At 41.4% G+C, this 18,493-nt stretch overlaps 1 protein-coding gene across 1 annotated transcript in view; it reads left to right on the top strand.

Moving 5' to 3' along the window:
* Positions 1-1,463: 1,463 nt before the first annotated feature.
* Positions 1,464-18,493, top strand: part of LOC145988672 (monocarboxylate transporter 10-like) — a 629,769-nt gene continuing 612,739 nt past the window's right edge. Inside the window, exon 1 of the mRNA XM_083123735.1 lies at positions 1,464-2,034. Coding sequence (XP_082979861.1) covers positions 1,620-2,034 — 415 coding nt within the window. The 5' untranslated portion in view covers positions 1,464-1,619. The remainder of the gene's footprint in view (positions 2,035-18,493) is intronic.

Below are 18,493 nucleotides of genomic sequence, written 5' to 3'. Positions count from 1 at the left end.
CGTGGCTGTTCCTTTCGCGGTTATTCCGGTGTTAAATTTTGGTTTCGCGCATAATCCGTTTCGCGGTTGTTCCTTTCGCGCTTATTCCATTTCGCGCTTAAACCTTTTGCGCTTGTTCCTTCGCGTTTATGCCGTTCGCGCTTGTTCCGTTTCGCTCTTATTCCTTTCGCGTTTAATCCTGTGTTATGTTTCGCGGTTGTGCTCTTTCGCGCTTAATCCCTGTCGCGGTTATTCCACCGCCCCCTAGGATTATCCCTATCTTTGAGGTAGAAGAGAGAGCTACAATGACTGTGATTTAAGATCTACTCATTGCTCCAGGAGTCTGTGGAGCAGAGCAAACAACAAGTTCTGCGCAAGGAGTGACTCTAGAGGGTTCTTCCAATGAACGCGTGAGATGTGGAGTGAGTGTATGGAGGGGAAAACGCGGCTGCTGCTACCAGCTGTTTGCTGCTGTGGTCTTGCTCCACAGATTGGCAGCAGCGCTCTCACCTTTGGTGTCAACCGTCCTGCATTAGATCTCCCATAGAATCTACAAAATTTTCACCCAGCACTGTGACGACAATTGGCGAGCAACTTCAGAAGAAGTAGCGGGCTACGGTGTCGGAAGGTAGAAGACAGCAGCGATGGGACTCGATGGGCTGTCCACGGGCCAGCCAATAATAATAAAATAAGAAGATAGATAGGCAGAACTTAGTCTTAAAAGGGTTGTTGAGGCAAGTAGTTTAGACTGGTTCCAACCAAGCACCAAGGACGGAGAAAATGTACATCACTTTAACATTACTCTGACCTACAATGTGCAGTGTGCTTCCATCGAGAATCGAACTTGGGACGCGCCTAATCACAAGGCTACATGGATTGATTTGTTGTTTTAAGTCCACTTTATGCACAGTAAGGCTAATCGGGACTGGACCTACAGTATATAGTGGGATCCGAACCACTATGTGCCTCCACCGGGAATCGAACCCGGTACCCCTTGATTACAAGGCGACGACGGTACCACTGCGCCATCGGGGAGGCCCTAACGAAATACTAAACATCTTCGACCACATAGTATGTTGTTACAGCACGAGTCACAGCAGGTCTATCACTTTGTCATGATGTGTTTGTTATCATTTGGTTATTCTTGCCCGCTGAGTGCAAATGGTATTGTTGTCCGCCCGCCTTCTCGGTGACCCACATTTCCCCGAAATAAGCGCGCCTTGCGATACTCTTTTTGGCTGGAAGCGAAGGAATTTCGGAAGCCGTGGACCACCTATCTCGTTGACAGTTGTTGGGATCTTAATAGTTGGCGATGCCCTCCGCTGAAACACTGTGTTCACGTTGTCGTCAACTCGATAAGCGATGGCTGTCGAGCCGAGAGCTCCCTTCCCTTCCTCCCACGTGGACCGTGAGAGCAGCGCCGTTCCTCGCCAGCGGCCGGTTCGGCTTCCTCCACCGCCAGTCCTCGTGTTGGTTCTCTGGTGCGCGGAAGAGTGGTGCGAGCGCGCACGCGAGTGTGTGTGTGGAGTGTTCAGTGCGAGTATAATGCCACCGGTGCACCGTCTCCCCCTGGGTGACACTGGCTGAGGAGGGACCCTCGTGGGACATGGGCCTTCCTACCTGAGGTGGCCCAGGGCCCAATGGCGGAAGAGGAGGTGCCGCAGGGCCGACTGTATCGGTCCCGATCCTTGCCCCAGGAGGTGTTGAAGAAGCTTATCAAGCAAGATAGTACCATCAGCGCCCACAGTAGTTCCCTGGCTAAAGATTCAGGAATCGGTAGCGAGCAGCCTAGTGGTGTTGCCAGCGAACCTCAAAGTGACGTCCAGATTCAAGAGGGGGAGGCGAGCTCCCCGCAAAGTCAGGTGAACAAGAATCATGACATTCGCACCCTCCTTACCCTCAAACAGCATTACTACCCCGAAGGAGGGTGGGGGTGGGTGATAGTGACTTGCGGCGTCCTGGTGCAAATCCTGACGCACGGTTTGCAGGTGTCTTTCGGAGTCCTTCTTCAGGAGATTCTTCGCAGGTTCGGCTCGGACGTCGAGGAACAAGCAGGTAAGTGAGAGACGATTAACCCTCGAGGCTACCAGCCTGGAGAAACCACCTGACGTTTCCCCAGGTCAATGTCTTGTAGGTAGAAACCCCAACAACGGTGGCTGCGTTGTCACCCCATGTGACCTCTCAATAATCACGGCTCCAGTTAACGCTATGCAAGGGGAAGGAAAAATGGAGGGAAGAGAAAAAAAAGAATCACGTGATGATACACGTCAGTAATTCACTTGCCGGTCAGGTGGGCTGGGCGGGCCAGTTTTTGCGCCCATGCAGCCGGGAGCCGTTGTGCCAACATAGACACGATATCAAGCATCTGAACAGACTTTGATTCTCATGGCAGGGCCTCTTCCGTTGAGTTTCGCATAAAGCCAACGATGTTTCGATCTAAAGCGGATTCGCATTACATAATATTCAGTTCAGTTTATCTTTATTAAAAGGCGGAGTTCAGTCTGTGTCTGAGATGCTTTGGAACCTAACCCCAATTGATACATACTGGACGAAACATACAGAATAAGCAGAAATACGAAGAATAAATAAGGTGAGCCGACCCCAATGTCGGAGTGGTTAGCACATCGCGCTCGAATTCCGACTTGGTCATGGATGTTTGTGAATGTCCATTCATCAATTTCGTATCACTCATCCCCATCTTCGCAATTAGCCAAAAGTGGCAGAAAAGCGAAGTAAAATAAAGCAAATCAAATAAAAAAAACGTGAGACGAAAGACTCAATAATTATACTTACAGAAAAAGATATGCATGTGAATAAACACGATTATGCTTGTGCGTAGTGGTAACCAAGGTAACTCGGACATTTCTAAAAATAATAATATTTAGTAACCATAACATTCTATAAGTTTTAAACCCATGACATGAATACGAGTCAAAAGTCCGTGCTTATGTCAGAAATGAAGACATTTCAATTTTACAAGGTGACGTGATTATTTTACGAAAATTATTGTATTCCTACTGTCGCTTCGTCACTTTATTTCTTAATCGTTTTACTTTACTGCTAAGTACGCGTAAATTAAGTGCTGTTATTGGGCGAATTCGACGTAAGACTTTGGGTAAATGGCAACTGACGTGTATCTTACAAACAAAAGTTACAAAAACTTGGCTGGTCAGGCAAAGCTAACTGTAGGAAGTAGTTCTTACGCTTCAGACAGGCAACTGTTCTCCATTGAAATACGTATATGTGGAATTCGATGCTAGACTTGCTGTTATTACATTAAACCACGTTCAATTTGATTTTAGCTTGAGAAATTTCGTCGGAACGCCATAGATGGTGCTTCAAAACTAGGATTTAAAAAAAATATATATTATAGTTGAGAAGAGAAATACACCGGGACTCAAGAAACGTTAAAATGTTCACAGTATTTAATTAAAACACTTGCAATTTTCATAATTTATATCGTTGTGAGTTGGTGCGTTAATTCCACACGAGTATACTTATTTTCGCTAGTTTTTGTTAATAACATGGACTTGTTTTACAAGTCGACGTGATTAGCAAAAATTATGATATGTTTCACACATAAATTTATATTTATATAAGAATATTTATTTAAGAGAAACATTTTATATTTTTCTTTAACATCTCGCAACCTGTAGGACGTTCTTATTTTGAGGAATTATAATTTTGAGAGTGTTGCAGACAAAGGAAGGAAGTAAATGTTTGCTTAATACAAATAAGTGTATAATAATGAATATCATGCGCATCGACACTTAATATTTTTTTCTGGTTTATTTGGGGAGTTTTTCAGACTCCGATATCCGCCATTGAATTATACACACTCGCAACCAAGAAAAGAACAAGTTTAGAAATCTAATAGTTTGTGTCCTCAATCTGCGGCAGCCGGGAACTACCAAAATAACTCTTAAATTAAGTTTAGTGCTTTTTGTGCATAAACACACGATACTCTGCAGTTGCCTTAATATATTAATGCTTAGCTTGACAAGAATGTCGTTTTCGGTATGACCTTTGACGAGAAACTCTTACCTTCGGTGAAAACTGGTCCTCCACCCGAATACTTTGGCAGGGAACAGTCCCATTGCGAGATAAATTTATATTTTATAGCTGAAATTTTGAGTTGGGTCTTCCGGCCTACATATACCACAAAGTAAATTCATGCTTTTAATTATTTCGACGGCACAAAGCGAGAGAAATAGTGTCATGCGAATAATACAATTTTACAGCATAGCGATTGAAATAGTGACATGCAAACATTTAGATTTTTGTACAACGTAGCGATTGAAATGGCGTCATGCGAACATTTAGTTTTACAGCATAGCGATTGAAATAGTGTCATGCGAACATTTAGTTTCACAGTGTAGCCATTGAAATGGTGCCTTGCGAACAAAAACGTTTCTGCAGCATAGCAATTGAAATAATGTCATAAGGTTTGTTAAAGTTCCAGGAATTTTGAATAAATTCAATTCCGGTCCAGGAGAGAAAATCAGCAAGCGTAAATGGGTTCTGGACCGTAAAGAACCTTTTTATCTGTAAAGTATCTCAATTCGGTCCAGGAACCTTTTTTCTGAAATTAGTTTAAATAGGGTCCAAGTTCTGTATTGAAATGAAACAATAGGCAACTTGGACCGAATTTAAATTGTGCGAGAAAAAGATGTTCCGGTTCTGCAGAGGAACTCAATAGAACCCATTGGAATTTATGCATTCCTGGAACTTTAACAACCCTGAATGTTAAGCGAATAAAAGGATTTTACAACATGGCGATTGAAAGAGAGTAATGCGAACAATTATCTTTTACAGCGTAGCAATTGAAATAGTGTTAGTCAAAGAATAAACTTTTACAACATAGAGATAAAATAGTGTCATGCGAACATTAAGCTTTTACAGCCTAGCGATTGAAATGTGAGCATACCTACTCATTCAGGCAAGCAGCCAGGGGCAGGGCTAAGAGGGCTGAAGCCCCCCCTTCCGACATCCTACAAATATCTAATAATAATAATAGTGGTAATTAATTTTACGTCCTTAGCAAGATTAAACATCTTGCACAATAATTTGTAATATGCTGAGAAATTCATTTTCAGGGATTCTACCCACCCACTTTTTCGCCTATAGATGGCGGCTGCTGATAAGGGATGTGCCCCTCCCGAAATAAAATCCTGACTACGGGCTTGTGCACATTACGTCGCTACCTACATTTCAGCCGTGGTGAGGGATATCAACGCTCCCCCCCCCCAATCTCTTTTTCTAACATGCCCTTCATTTGTCTTAAATCGGTGTTGATTGCAACGATTTGTCCGTCATTTCAACCCCACTGATTTAAACGTAGACAAAAATGTGCTGTGGACTTCACACGACCACTGTCTGTATTGATTTAACACAATTGTTTACAGTGTAGTTACATTTTTACTTTGAGCATACCACGTAGCAATCTCCAATGACCACATCTTCCGCAAACAACATTAGTATTTTTCTTTCGCTTCCTGTTTTCGTTATCGCAAAGGTCATGACGTCAATCAAGGGCCACGGCAATGTCTTACCAAGGATCTTAACTAGGGATGGACGATATCGGGAATTTGATATCGCGATATATCGTCAAGAAAATATCGTTACAGACGATATGATGTGATATTTTTTCCGTATCGATATCGGCCATATATCGTCTCCACCATATATATCGCCAAATACCTTGACGATATATCGCTGACACGATATATATCGTCAAAATATCGTGACAATATATTGCGACACGATATATATCGCCAATATATCGTGACGATATATCGTCTAGTCCGTATTGCCTGGACGATATTTTTTCAATATCGTGATATCGGCGATATATCGTCTCCACCATATATATCGCCAAATATCGTGACGATATATCGCTGACACGATATATATCGTGAAAATATCGTGACAATATATTGCCGACACGATATATATCGCCAAAATATCGTGACGATATATCGTCTAGTCTGTATCGCCTGGACGATATTTTTTTTCAATATCGAGATATATCGTCTGGACGATATATCATCCAATACTAATCCTAACCTCCTACTATTTGCTCTGGAAGAGAATCAAACCCCTCATACTAAATTAAGAGTACTTGGCAATTTTACATTGGAATGAATAAAGTTTCGTCTCAAAAATAGTTTTCCCTTTTATTGAATCACATTTGCTTGATTTACATTCAATTAATGCAAAGGAATAGACTGATCGAAATAATTTGAAGTGAAATTTTCCCCGCCTCCTGTAGGACGACACGTGTGGTTGCATAGAACTTTGGGATTAGTCCCCTTGCTATTTGAGCTGCCTCACACTTTCTGAGAGGGATGTTAGAAAAATGGTAGAATTTACTGAATAAATTCAAGAGGAAATTATTCAGTATTCATCTATTTCTTGTAACAATTACGACGTTGCTACATCATGCTCACCACCACTACGAATATTTAGTTACATTCATACATTGTATTATAATGGAGTTCGAATTTTTTTAAAGGTTTGCTTTAAGTCTTCTTTATGCACAGAAAGACTAATCGAGACTGGACGTACAGTTTAAAGTTGGATCTAAACCTATATGTGTCTCTATCGGGTATCGAAACTGGGACCCCTTGATTACAAGGCGCGACAACGTTACTGTATTGTACTGAAGTCCACCTTATTATTTTAAAAATATTTCATGCGTGCCTTACAGGGCCGCCGTGACATATCCGAGACGCCCTGTGCGAACTATCTGAAAGTCGTTATGATTTGAATGGTGAAAATGTAGGTAACTTTCATTTCTCGTAAAAGTTCTACAGTCAAAACGGCACGATATTGTGTAATTATTGCATATTGCATCACATGAAAACATACACAGACAGGATTTCTTCATAAACCAACAACAATTTTTCATCGTGTACAGAAATTTTCTCAACAACTTTCAGGGGCCTCCCCGATGGCGCAGTGGTAGCGTCGTCGCCTTGTAATCAAGGGGTTCCGGGTTTGTGGATCGGATCCCACTTTAAACAGTAGGTCCAGTCCCGATTAGCCTTACTGTGCATAAAGTGGACTTAAAACACCAAATCAATCAATTAAACTCAACAACTTTTGATGCTTGAAGCTTTGTTTCCGCGCTGAAACAACGCATTTTATCACGCGTGAGTGTGAAGCCATGCGCTACAGATTCATCGTTGCCACTGATATCTTGTGTTTTTATTGATTTGTCTTATTTTACTTCGCTTTTCTGCCACTTTTAGCGAATCTAGAAGATGAGGATGAAAGGTGAGAAGATGAAACTGTTGACAGGACAATCAGCAACACGACACTATTACCACAGAGGTTTATGCTGGCTGTGATTTCAGACGCGAGAGCATGGTTAGACTGCAAAATGCTGTTAAGTTTTTACTACGTGGAAGAGAGATAGACATTTGGGTGACTACTTCTGTCAGATAACATAGTACAGACATTAGCAATCCACGCAAAGGGGATAACTCAGATCATGCATCGCGGTGGCTCAGTCGGTAACGCGTCTGACTACCATACTAAAGGTCCCGGGTTCGATCCCCGGCCGGTTCAAATCCGGGAACTTTTCTAACGGTGGAAGCGTCGAATAACATGGGTACCTGGGGGAAACCCTGGGGGGTAAAGGCGGTCAGGGGCGTGATGTTGATCACATCACCCCCACTCACGACCGGATCAAGAAAGTGTGGGGCGTTACCCCCACACCCCCTATACGCCTTCATGGCCTGGTGCTATGCACAGGGGAACACTTTTTACATCATGGAACGGTATTTGCAGGTAGTTAGACATTTTCGAGAGCAACTTTCGGACTTTTCAAAATCGTATCCTTCCAATATTAGAAATGAAAAATGGGACGATTTATGATCACTAGCGTAGGCAGATATTTTTTTTCGGAGAGGGCTTGAATTTTAGTGGCTACTCATCGGGAATTCCGGGAATTCTGCGTGAATTTTCCACCGTAGACGTGAAAAATTGCAACTTTTATTAATCTCAAACCCATTGATTTTATACATATTTATAAATTCCCTGAGGTAAGTTTTTTCACCATTTACCTTCATTTTTTATCGAGGAAGGAAAGGAAAGCTGCAATTTTTCATAGTTTAGTATATCCCGAAACATTTGTGACTTGTGTCCGAGTATATGTGGCTCATGTAAATTAATTTTTAAAATATATACACCATTTAATTGAATTGGAATTTTTGATACGTTGGCATCACACAGACCCTTAATATTGTTAATATATTTGTGTGTGTATGTGTGTGGGTGGTAATACGATAAGTTGAAATAGAGATAGCATTTACTTGTACCCTTGAATTTTTGGAAAGTTCGCCTTGAAAACCGGAAATTATACTTGAATTTTATCATAGTTCTAGAGTGCTCACGCTGTATAAAAATGTTTAGTAATTACCTCTTAACCCTTGTTTTAAAAGTTGTTCAAAGGTGTTCTGGTGTTGCAACCCCATTAGCTCCCTCTCTGCATACGCCAGTGTTTATAGTTACATATATTTTCGCAGAATTTCCAAATATTTTCCCATAAAAATTAGCATATGAATATTGACAACCAATACTTTTATTAAAAGATATTTACCTTCTTGAAGTCCTGCCGCCGTGAATTGAACTCGCAACCATCTTTACGAGGCGATAACGCTAACAAATGCGCCATGAAGATGGTTACTCTAGTCGGCAAATTACGAAAGCATTTATCGTAAAACTAAATGTTACGTGTGGCAGAGTTCACTCTAAACAATGTCAAGAAAGTAAAAGTTATTTCTGACTTTACTTTCATGGATCACTAAATTTCCTTACACACGTTACATGCAGCCAATGGTCAACGATTCTTTTTTTTTCACTTCATAGATGGGTCTTACATACTCTGCACAACATTATGTTCTAAGAAGAATAACATTTACACACAAGAATGTTTTGAAACTATGTTGTTACACCACATGTATATAGAACTAAATTCAAAATTACAAATTTCACCAGAAACATAACGAGTAGTATAAAAACATTACATAGTTTCAAAAGTCTTGCAAAAAAATACGAAAGTTTAATTTTTATAGGGATGTGCTGCATCGAATTGCAGAGTTATTATATGTAGGGATATCTTTTGACTCCTCAGTGGATTGAATTAGATTATTTTACGCCTTCTTCATGCAAAGGTTTGGCTAATTGTGACAAATTAGTTATTGCTGTATAGTGTTATGAACCGCTCAATGAAACCATCCATCTTTTTATGCTTTGACCTAATATAGCTGGATTTTTTTTATTTCCGAAAGTGTGGTATAGGAAGATTTGATAGAAAAAATCAGCTGAAAAGAAAATTCTCACCCATTTGGAACATTTGACCGATTTCCTTCAAAATTCCCGGTCTGGCCATCAGTGTTCTTTGTAAAAGCCCCTTCGTCTGTTGTACCACATCATCATCGTCACGATTAGCCCAATGGAAGAAAAACGACGCTAAATAACAAATATGAATAAAATCAATCGGTATATCTAAATACCAAGTTTCACCCCAAAGACGTAAACATTTGCACAAAAACAGTTTTTGTACCGCTAACAGAATCTTTGCTTAACATTATGAGTGAAAAAAGATCGAAACTTTCTGTGAAAATTAGTCGTGGGTGTAATGACATTATAAATACCGTTGAAATGTAATACTTTATTTTTTATTGTTTTACTGTTAGTTACCGTCAGTGTGTCTGATTCAGTTTATGCAGGGATTCTATTAGACATTTTCGGATCCCCCCGTGATGCCGTCCCTGTAGCTAGTTAATTTTGGTGTCCATTTCCCATGAAACTTCATCTCTGCCCAGGCGCGTCGTCACAGCGCATCTCAACGCGCACCTACACCTTATGTCACAGAGATTGCTCCACCCTCTCAGTGCTTTTCTGCGCATGCTCAGAAGTGCGCATGCTGTCATCTATAATCTATACTCAGTATATGCGCTATGGATATCCTAACGATCCGAGTAAGAAACGATATGGTGGTGAATGATCTCTACGGTTCTTCACAGAGGGCAGGGCTTGCTTGATCTCGCAAGATGAAGAAGTTTGAAACTGTGAACAAGGGATATAAAGAACATTTCTGCCTGGAATGGAGATCTAGGGCAATTAATGTCGCAAGTAAATAAACTTTGAAGAGATTAGGTGCCGAAATCCCATTAAGTTTTAAACCTTGTTAGCTTACGTGAAAGGAATATTAATAAGGCAGCTTGCCAAGTTTAGAAATCCAAACATTCCCGATGGTATTAAGGTGATGGAAGCCATTCGTCACCCACTCAAACTACCCGATCCTCGCCCAGTTTGAAAGTCACCTGTAGATCCTGCTAAGACCATTGAGAGCCGCTTCCCTTCCAGGGAAGGGGAAATGAAGGAAGAATGTTTGGTCACAATAATTCTCACGGTTCTTAATTTGGATGGCGGGTGATTCAAAAGTCCCCTAACGCCCACTATAAAAAAGTAAAGGAATTAGTCTGGGTAAAATTGATCATGATAGAAACAGGTTGGGGGAACCACATTGGTGTGTTCCAAGCAGACGTCCGCCATATTGGTGGTTACCATGTTGATTTCAATTCTAAAATTTTAGATGGGAAGGGGTGATGTGATATATATATATATAACAGTTGGGCTGAAAAGTTCGTAGACTAACATAGTAAAAAATATTTTTTTGACAAAATTCGATTTTATTATTCAATATAGTTGCCTTCGAGGGCGATACAACGATTATAGCGGTCATACAATTTTTCGATGCCATTTTTATAGTACGATTTCTCTTTAGCCTCAAAATAGGCCTCAGTTTCGGCGATTACCTCTTCATCAGTGCTAAATTTCTTTCCAGCGAGCATTTTTTAAAGGTCTGCAAACAGGAAAAAGTCACTAGGGGGCAGATCTGGAGAATATGGTGGATGGGGAAGCAATTTCATTACGGTTGAATATCGCTAAACATTGCTCCGAATCATCAAAACGTTGTTGCTTTTGATCGATTGTGAGCACGCGCGGCACCCATTTTGCACACAGCTTTCGCATGTTCAAATATTGATGCACAATATGTCCAACACGTTCCTTTGATATTTTTAAAGTCTCAGCTATCTCGATCAACTTCACATTACGATCATTTAAAATTATTTTGTGGACTTTTTTGATGTTTTCGTCGGTAACAGCCTCTTTGGGGCGTCCACTGCGTGCATCGTCTTCGATGCTCATTTCGCCTCGTTTAAATTTAGCAAACCACTTCTCAACGGTTGATTTTCCTGGTGCAGAGTCCGAATAATGTTTATCAAGCCAAGCCTTGGCTTCAACAGTATTTTTTTTCGCCAAAAAGCAATGCTTTATTAACACACGAAATTCTTTTTTATCCATTTTTTCACAATAACAAAAGCTGCTTCACTCACAATGCTATATCTCACGAACTAATTATCCGGCAGCTGTGAAATTTATACACGTATCTTTTGAAGGTTAGTACTAAGTAAAAATCCCATGGATTTAATTCTAGTAACGCCATCTATGAGTCAGCCTACGAACTTTTCAGCCCAACTGTTATATATATATATATATATATATATATATATATATATATATATATATATATATATGACACCGTTTCTCACACCTGGAAAATTATACATTTCTTACAATCATACAGTCATAACTTTTTCCTGATTAAAGATAGCCCTAGGTTGAAAAAACCTTCACCACTGCATTTCTAGTGAAATTGTAGCCTGATTTGATTCTAGCCTGACTTACAACGGGGACCCGGGGTGGGTGATCTAGGGTCGGAATTTTTCCGGCTTTGTCCTCGCATCGAAAATATGTGGGGCCCTACCCTCCACATACCCTAAATGTGCTTTCATGGCTGTATGCACACGGAACTTTAACTTTACATTTACCTGTGTATATTGTATGCGTTTCAGTACCCCTGAATAACTACGTTTACTTTTTACATACGTGAACCCTCTACTATGTCAATGGCTGAGGGCCCCCTCTTGTCTCCGCCCTCCCCCCCCCCCCCCGGGTTTTGCGGTTTTAGATCCGGCACTGGTTCAACACCACTCTCCGGCCACCGGCTCACCACTCTCCTGTCTCTTAATTAATTGCAACAAGTAGTTCTTACTAATTAAGAACTTACAGAAGCGTTTTCACGAAACTCTGAAATCAGCAGATTTAAATTAGTGCGAAAGTATCTACGGTAAAACTAATGTTCAGCACGATATTTTAGTAAAGTAACGTACCTAGTTGCCTGTTGAATGTCCAACTTAATATTTGAATGCTCCATGGTTATTGTTCCGAAATCTGAAATGCGAAATTACGTATTCCATTGCTCCAGGTTCTAGAACACAGATTCTGAAAGTAAAAGTAGATATCCACACGTTCGATTGTTTGAACACACAAATGGACTGTGATCAAGAATATTTATGCCGGCACGAATTTTGTAACTTGTAGGTCTTTCCTTAATGAGCCTCGGTAGCTCGGTGGATGTCGGCCTTCGTGGCGGAGTGGACGCTACGACGCCAGAGGTTCCAGGGTCGAATCCCGGTTAGGAGATGGATGTTTGTGTTTGTCGGGGAATACTACGCATAGGGGTATTCCTTAAAAAAAAAAAAAAAAAAGTCGTTAGGGCGTCTGACTACCATGTGAGAGGCCCGGGTTCGATCCCCGGTGGGAGAGAATCGGATTTTTTTCCACCTGTTCAAGCGGCTCCGGCGCCCACCCAGTGTCGTATAAAGTGGGCACCTGGAGGAAACTGTGGAGTAAAGGCGGCTAGGGGCGTGGTGCTGATCACATCACCCCCACCTTCGCCGTGATCAAGAAAGTGTGGGCCCCAACTCCACACCAACCATACACCTTCATGGCGTGGTGCAAAGCACAGGGGAGCACTTTACTTTTGGATCTTTCCTTACCTTCACTACATAAGACGTTACGTTAGTTGCTCTGACATATTAAAGGTTAAATGTCTCTACCGCACTTTAACTGTGCACAATCGTACTTTCCCACGGCTTTGCATTTTTCGTAAGTGTCAAGTCCTCTGTCTTGAAATGCTTTAACCGATTTCTCTCATCATCCACACAGGACTTGGCTTAAAACGTCTAAATTTCCTGCAGTTATGTTCAGGGCCTTAGCTAGAGCGGAACTATAATAGGTGGAAGGGAAAGGAAAGAGAACAAGAACAGAAGGCTTTGTGGAAGTGAAGTGAAGGACGAGGACGACAAACGAAGGCTATGTAGAATGGAATAGAAAGGGAACAGAAACAGAGGGTTACGTGGAAGGGAAAAGAAAGAGAACAGCAACAGAGGGCTCCGTGGAAGGGAAAAGAAAGAGAACAGCAACAGAGGGCTACGTGGAAGGGAAAAGAAAGAGAACAGCAACAGAGGGCTACGTGGAAGGGAAAAGAAAGAGAACAGCAACAGAGGGCTACGTGGAAGGGAAAAGAAAGAGAACAGCAACAGAGGGTTACGTGGAAGGGAAAAGAAAGAGAACAGCAACAGAGGGCTACGTGGAAGGGAAAAGAAAGAGAACAGCAACAGAGGGCTACGTGGAAGGGAAAAGAAAGAGAACAGCAGCAGAGGGCTACGTGGAAGGGAAAAGAAAGAGAACAGCAACAGAGGGCTACGTGGAAGGGAAAAGAAAGAGAACAGCAACAGAGGGCTAAATGGATGGGAAAATAAAGAGGCGAAGGAAGAGAACGATAACAGAAGTGTATGTGAAAGCAAATGAAATATAGGGAAGAAGAGAACGGCAACAGAGGCTTTAAGGAAGAGATAAGAGTACTATGTGGAAGGGAAAATAAGAGCAAGGGGAGAACAACAGAAGGCTATGTGGGAGAGAAGAGAAAGGAAAGAGAGCTACTGCTTTTGAAATATTTGATGGGAACGAGTGAAAAAGCACTGTAGATGAAAGCTAGGAACAGAAGAGCCTTGAGGCTGAAGGAACAAGCAGATTAAAAGATGATGATGATTATGAAAGAAGCGGCACAAACACAAACGAAAAGTTATCTGAACGCAAATAGCAGTGGAACTGAACGAGGAAAGGAATCTCTCTTTCGTGACCCCTTTGGTTTCCCGGACCTTATCTCGTATCTCCCACTCCAACATATGGCTTATTGTCGACGCCACAATTTGCCAAAGCAAACATTCCTTCCCGGCGTACGTCAGCGTGGCCAAATCTGATGCACAGCTTCCGCCTTTTATTAGTTCAACTTGACCTAACGAACGGTGCTTCGGGTCCCATTGCATTTTGGGATTTTTCAAGTTGCAAAATAAACATATCCAGGATGTTGCTGCTACGAAAAACCAAAGACATCGCGACTCATGTGTGTGTCAGCAGTGGCGTTATTAATGAAGCTCCCCCCCCCCTTCACCCACACATCGCACGATGTGTGAGAGCGCTTCTGAAGTATTTTTGCGAATTTACTTTACCTTCACGTGTCGCTTGGACTCTGAGAACTTTCAGACTGAAGCGACAATCGACAAGCGATACATGTCAGATTGGTAACGAATCTTCAGAAATAAATACAACCGTTCGTACCGGGCATAAGATGAACGTGTCGCTCGGACTAGGCCATTTTTTCAGTATCGTGCATTGTTTCGTTTTGGTCTGGTGGTAGCGCATGCGCAGTGAATGCTTTTCTACAGACTAAGTGGGGGCCCTTCTTGCTTGTTACTTCAGTGTTGAACCCCCGTGTTGTTTGTCGCCTGCCGCTTGTGTCTGAAAGCTTCCTTAACAGTGTGCATTGGAGTGCTGCTATGAGAGGAATTCGGTCGAGCGCGAATTAGTTCGCAAGGACGACACTAGATACTGTACGGGATTGAGATCACCTTGACTCGAGCGAACAACTTTCGAACAGTGAAATTTAGGGTGAAAACCTACAAATTGGACCGAATTTTATGTGGTGCATGTATTTTGTCCACTCCCTTCCTCGCTTGGGAGCCGAAAATGTATACCCTTCTTCCCCAACGCCGCTGCTGATACTAATAATAATAATTCAAAACGAAACGCGAGATGGCGGGCGTTCAGTACAATGTTTCGTCAGTCAAAAAGTTAGGAACTTTCAAGTTAGACGACCACATAGCGCGCAGATATTCAGGAGTTGCAATTATACATTAAAAACTATTCTTTATTTATTTTATGTCTGCTTTGCTATGCATCTTTCTTCTTTAAAATCCAGTATCTTCTATTACACTTTCTATCGTTCGATCTATATGTAATCCCGTCATTTGGAGCGTCCCGCTTTATCACTGCAATGGACAAAGAGTTTGGTCCAACTGAGGAGGGTCGGAATACACACTCATGCGCAATATTTCATAGGTTAAGGACCTTCTCTTATGAGCGAGAATAGCTCACCCTGCAGTCTTAGCAATATTAAATTCTTTTATTTCAGTATTAGACGCGGGGCGGATCAGCGAAATCTGGCGAAATGCTCATATTTAGGCTACAACCACCCATTCATGCCATGTAGCGGGGAGGAATTCCGACTGTTTTATCGTCCCTTCAAAGTTCTTTATGTTTCTTTCTTGCAAGAACGAGGCTGTTGGAGTTTTCATATTGTGTGATCTGCGAGCCAAATGCTTGGGTGACAGTTGGTGTGTTACGGCCAAGTTTATCGTTCTCTCCAGTCCGTCTTATGGGAATTCCTCGCAACGACTGCTCAGTGTCTCCTTCTGTGTTCACAGTCTCCCCGACATACTTTTATGATTTTTTCGATGGCTGCCTGTTCCTCCAACTGCCTGGCTTTTGTTGGGCTTGCTTAGTGCAAGCAATATTTCACTTTATAAACTGTCGGCATTGGTCTGCCAAGTGGTTTCGATCCAGGATTGAGTACTTGACTTGGTCGAGGATGGGTTAACCCAGTGTGTCTTGTTCGCCTTATCCTCCCCTCCCCCTTTCTCACAGACAACAAGAAATGGAGGATGGAATGCGTTTCTTGTTCCTCAACTTTCTTTGATCAGTGTGTTTTAATTAATTCATTTCACATTATTAACGCTGGGTATATTTTTATTAACAATGTTTTAACAGCTATTAGTACGTTTTAGTATTTATTTACGCCGACCTTCGTGGCGGAGTGGTTATCACAGCGCTCTTCGACGCCAGGGGTTCCGAGTTCGAATCCCAGCCTTGGCATGAATGTTCTTTGCATCCCTTCATCAATTTGATTGGTTGATTTGCTTTAGCTTAATCAATTTAATGGGTTGATTTGCTTTAGCCTAATCAATTTGATTGGTTGATTTGCTTTAGCTTAATCAATTTGATTGGTTGATTTGCTTCAGCTTAATCAATTTGATTGGTTGATTTGCTTTAGCTTAATCAATTTGATTGGTTGATTTGCTTTAGCCTAATAAATTTGATTGGTTGATTTGCTTTAGCTTAATCAATTTGATTGGTTGATTTGCTTTAGCTTAATCAATTTGATTGGTTGATGTGCTTTAGCTTAATCAATTTGATTGGTTGATTTCCTTTAGCTTACTTCGCTTTTCTGCCACTTTTGGCAATCCTGAAGATGAGAATGAATGTTGCAAACCTTCGTAGCAGGCGCCATAAGTACCTGGATCCAATCCCGGTCGGCATGGGTGTTCTTCGTGAGTGTTCCTTCATCACTTTCATCATAATCATAACTCATCCTTATCGTCGGATTAGCCAAAAGTTGCAAAAAAAGATACTAAATAACAAAAAAAATCAAATCGAGAATGAATGGTGATAAGATTAGATGAATGAAGGGACAATCACAATATAAGCGGGTGTCACGACAAGCGGATTATACCACAGAAAATACGTTTATCTGTGATTATGTTGGCTGAGAGTCCAGAGTCCAGAGTCTCTCGCTTGTCTGCAAAATCCGGTCCAGGGAGATTGACGTTTAGATGTCTTGAGAAAAGATCATCCATCTTCATCAAATCCATCATATCATCCTCATCATCACAATTAGCCAAAGGTGGCAGAAATGCAACGTAAATAATCTAATTAAATCAGCTCAACCTACTAACATCATCCTGATTATGGCACATTCAATAACTGAACGAAGAGTTTGTCATATCGATCGCTGTTCTTTTCTGGTGCAATTGACTGGAATCATCGTCTTGTAATCAAGGGATTTTGAATTAGATGTGGTGGAGGCACATTGCATAGTGGTTCGGATCATACTTTAGACTGTACGTCCAGTCCCGATTAGTCTATCTGTGCTTTAGTGGACTCAAAACAACAACTTTCAAGTGAGAAAATAGTCATTTCCAGAACGAAGCGTACATCATAAGCTGGTAGTCAATGAAGCAACAGTTCTTCGTATTCTCCATCACCATCAACCAAGGAAAGAAAAACATTCAGCAGATTGCCAACATATTTTTCGTGACTCGAATCTCCTATGCTTATTTCAATAAGAGCTATCGGGCCTCCCCGATGGCGTAATGGTCGCGTCGTCGCCTTGTAATCAAGGGTTCGAACTCTTTGGAGGCACATAGTGGTTCGGTTCCCACTTTAAACTGTAGGTCCAGACCCAATTAGCCTTGCTGTGCGTAAAGCGGTCTTAAAACACCAACTTTAAAAGCCTTAGCAGCTATAAATTTTGCGTTACGTATAGTTCGATATCGTCTATCCAGTACACTGTATATGAATCGGAATTCATGACAACGCTTGTGCCCTCTGTCTTGTGAGTATTGTGTTAGAAACCAACACCAGAGGACAGCATTTACTTACGTATTTGTTTTGAGAGAACTTGATGCTCAGATAGATGAATCTAGTCTGGACCTGCAAATAAAAATGAGATATGAACCACTCTAAAGCAGGCTTTCATCTGGAACTGAACGTGTAACCCTTGATTTCAAGACGACAACATTAATACTAATCCATCATAGACGTTTGGTAGATACTTAGTTTTAAGTTTCCAGCTCTAACGAGCGAGTTACACGCGAGGGAATTATACAAATTGTCTCAAAAGTAATAGCGCAAACGGACACAGGTGAAAGTACACATTAATAGAAGCAAAAAAGTCTCAGTAAACATGGGTCTGCGAACGAGCCGTTTTCGAGATAATCACCAATGTACAAGCCGCCACTGACTTCATGGTTTGCTAGTTGATAAAATGCTAATAATGTGTGCGAACGTGTGGGAACAAGCCGTCATTGATTGTATTTTGTAAACACAGAGTACTTTTTATTCCTTGCGCGGTCCCAGGTTTGCTTCTTGTTTACAAAAAAAAATATTTCCGAGAGGTAGCGTTGTAATCAAACAGGAAGGATACAATCAGTACACAGTCTAATCGTACTGTCGGAGTAACTTTTCTTACTGTAGTATTAGCATTTTACCAGCTAGGACGACGTTTACAAGGAATGAAGTCAGTGGCGTCTTGTAATCACACATTCGCGATTATCTCGAAAACGGCCCGTTTGCAGACCCATGTTTACTGAGACTTTTTTGCTTCTATTATCGCGTACTTTCTCCTGTGTCAGTTTGCCCTATTACTTTTGAGACACTCTGTATATACCAAAGTGAATGTTACCTGTAATGACGA

This window comes from Lepisma saccharinum, chromosome 6, assembly GCF_977018435.1.
Source record: "Lepisma saccharinum chromosome 6, izLepSacc3.1, whole genome shotgun sequence".
Lineage (NCBI taxonomy): Eukaryota > Metazoa > Arthropoda > Insecta > Zygentoma > Lepismatidae > Lepisma > Lepisma saccharinum.
The sequence above is the reverse complement of the archived record's forward strand: the minus strand, read 5'-3'. Positions and strand labels throughout refer to the sequence as shown.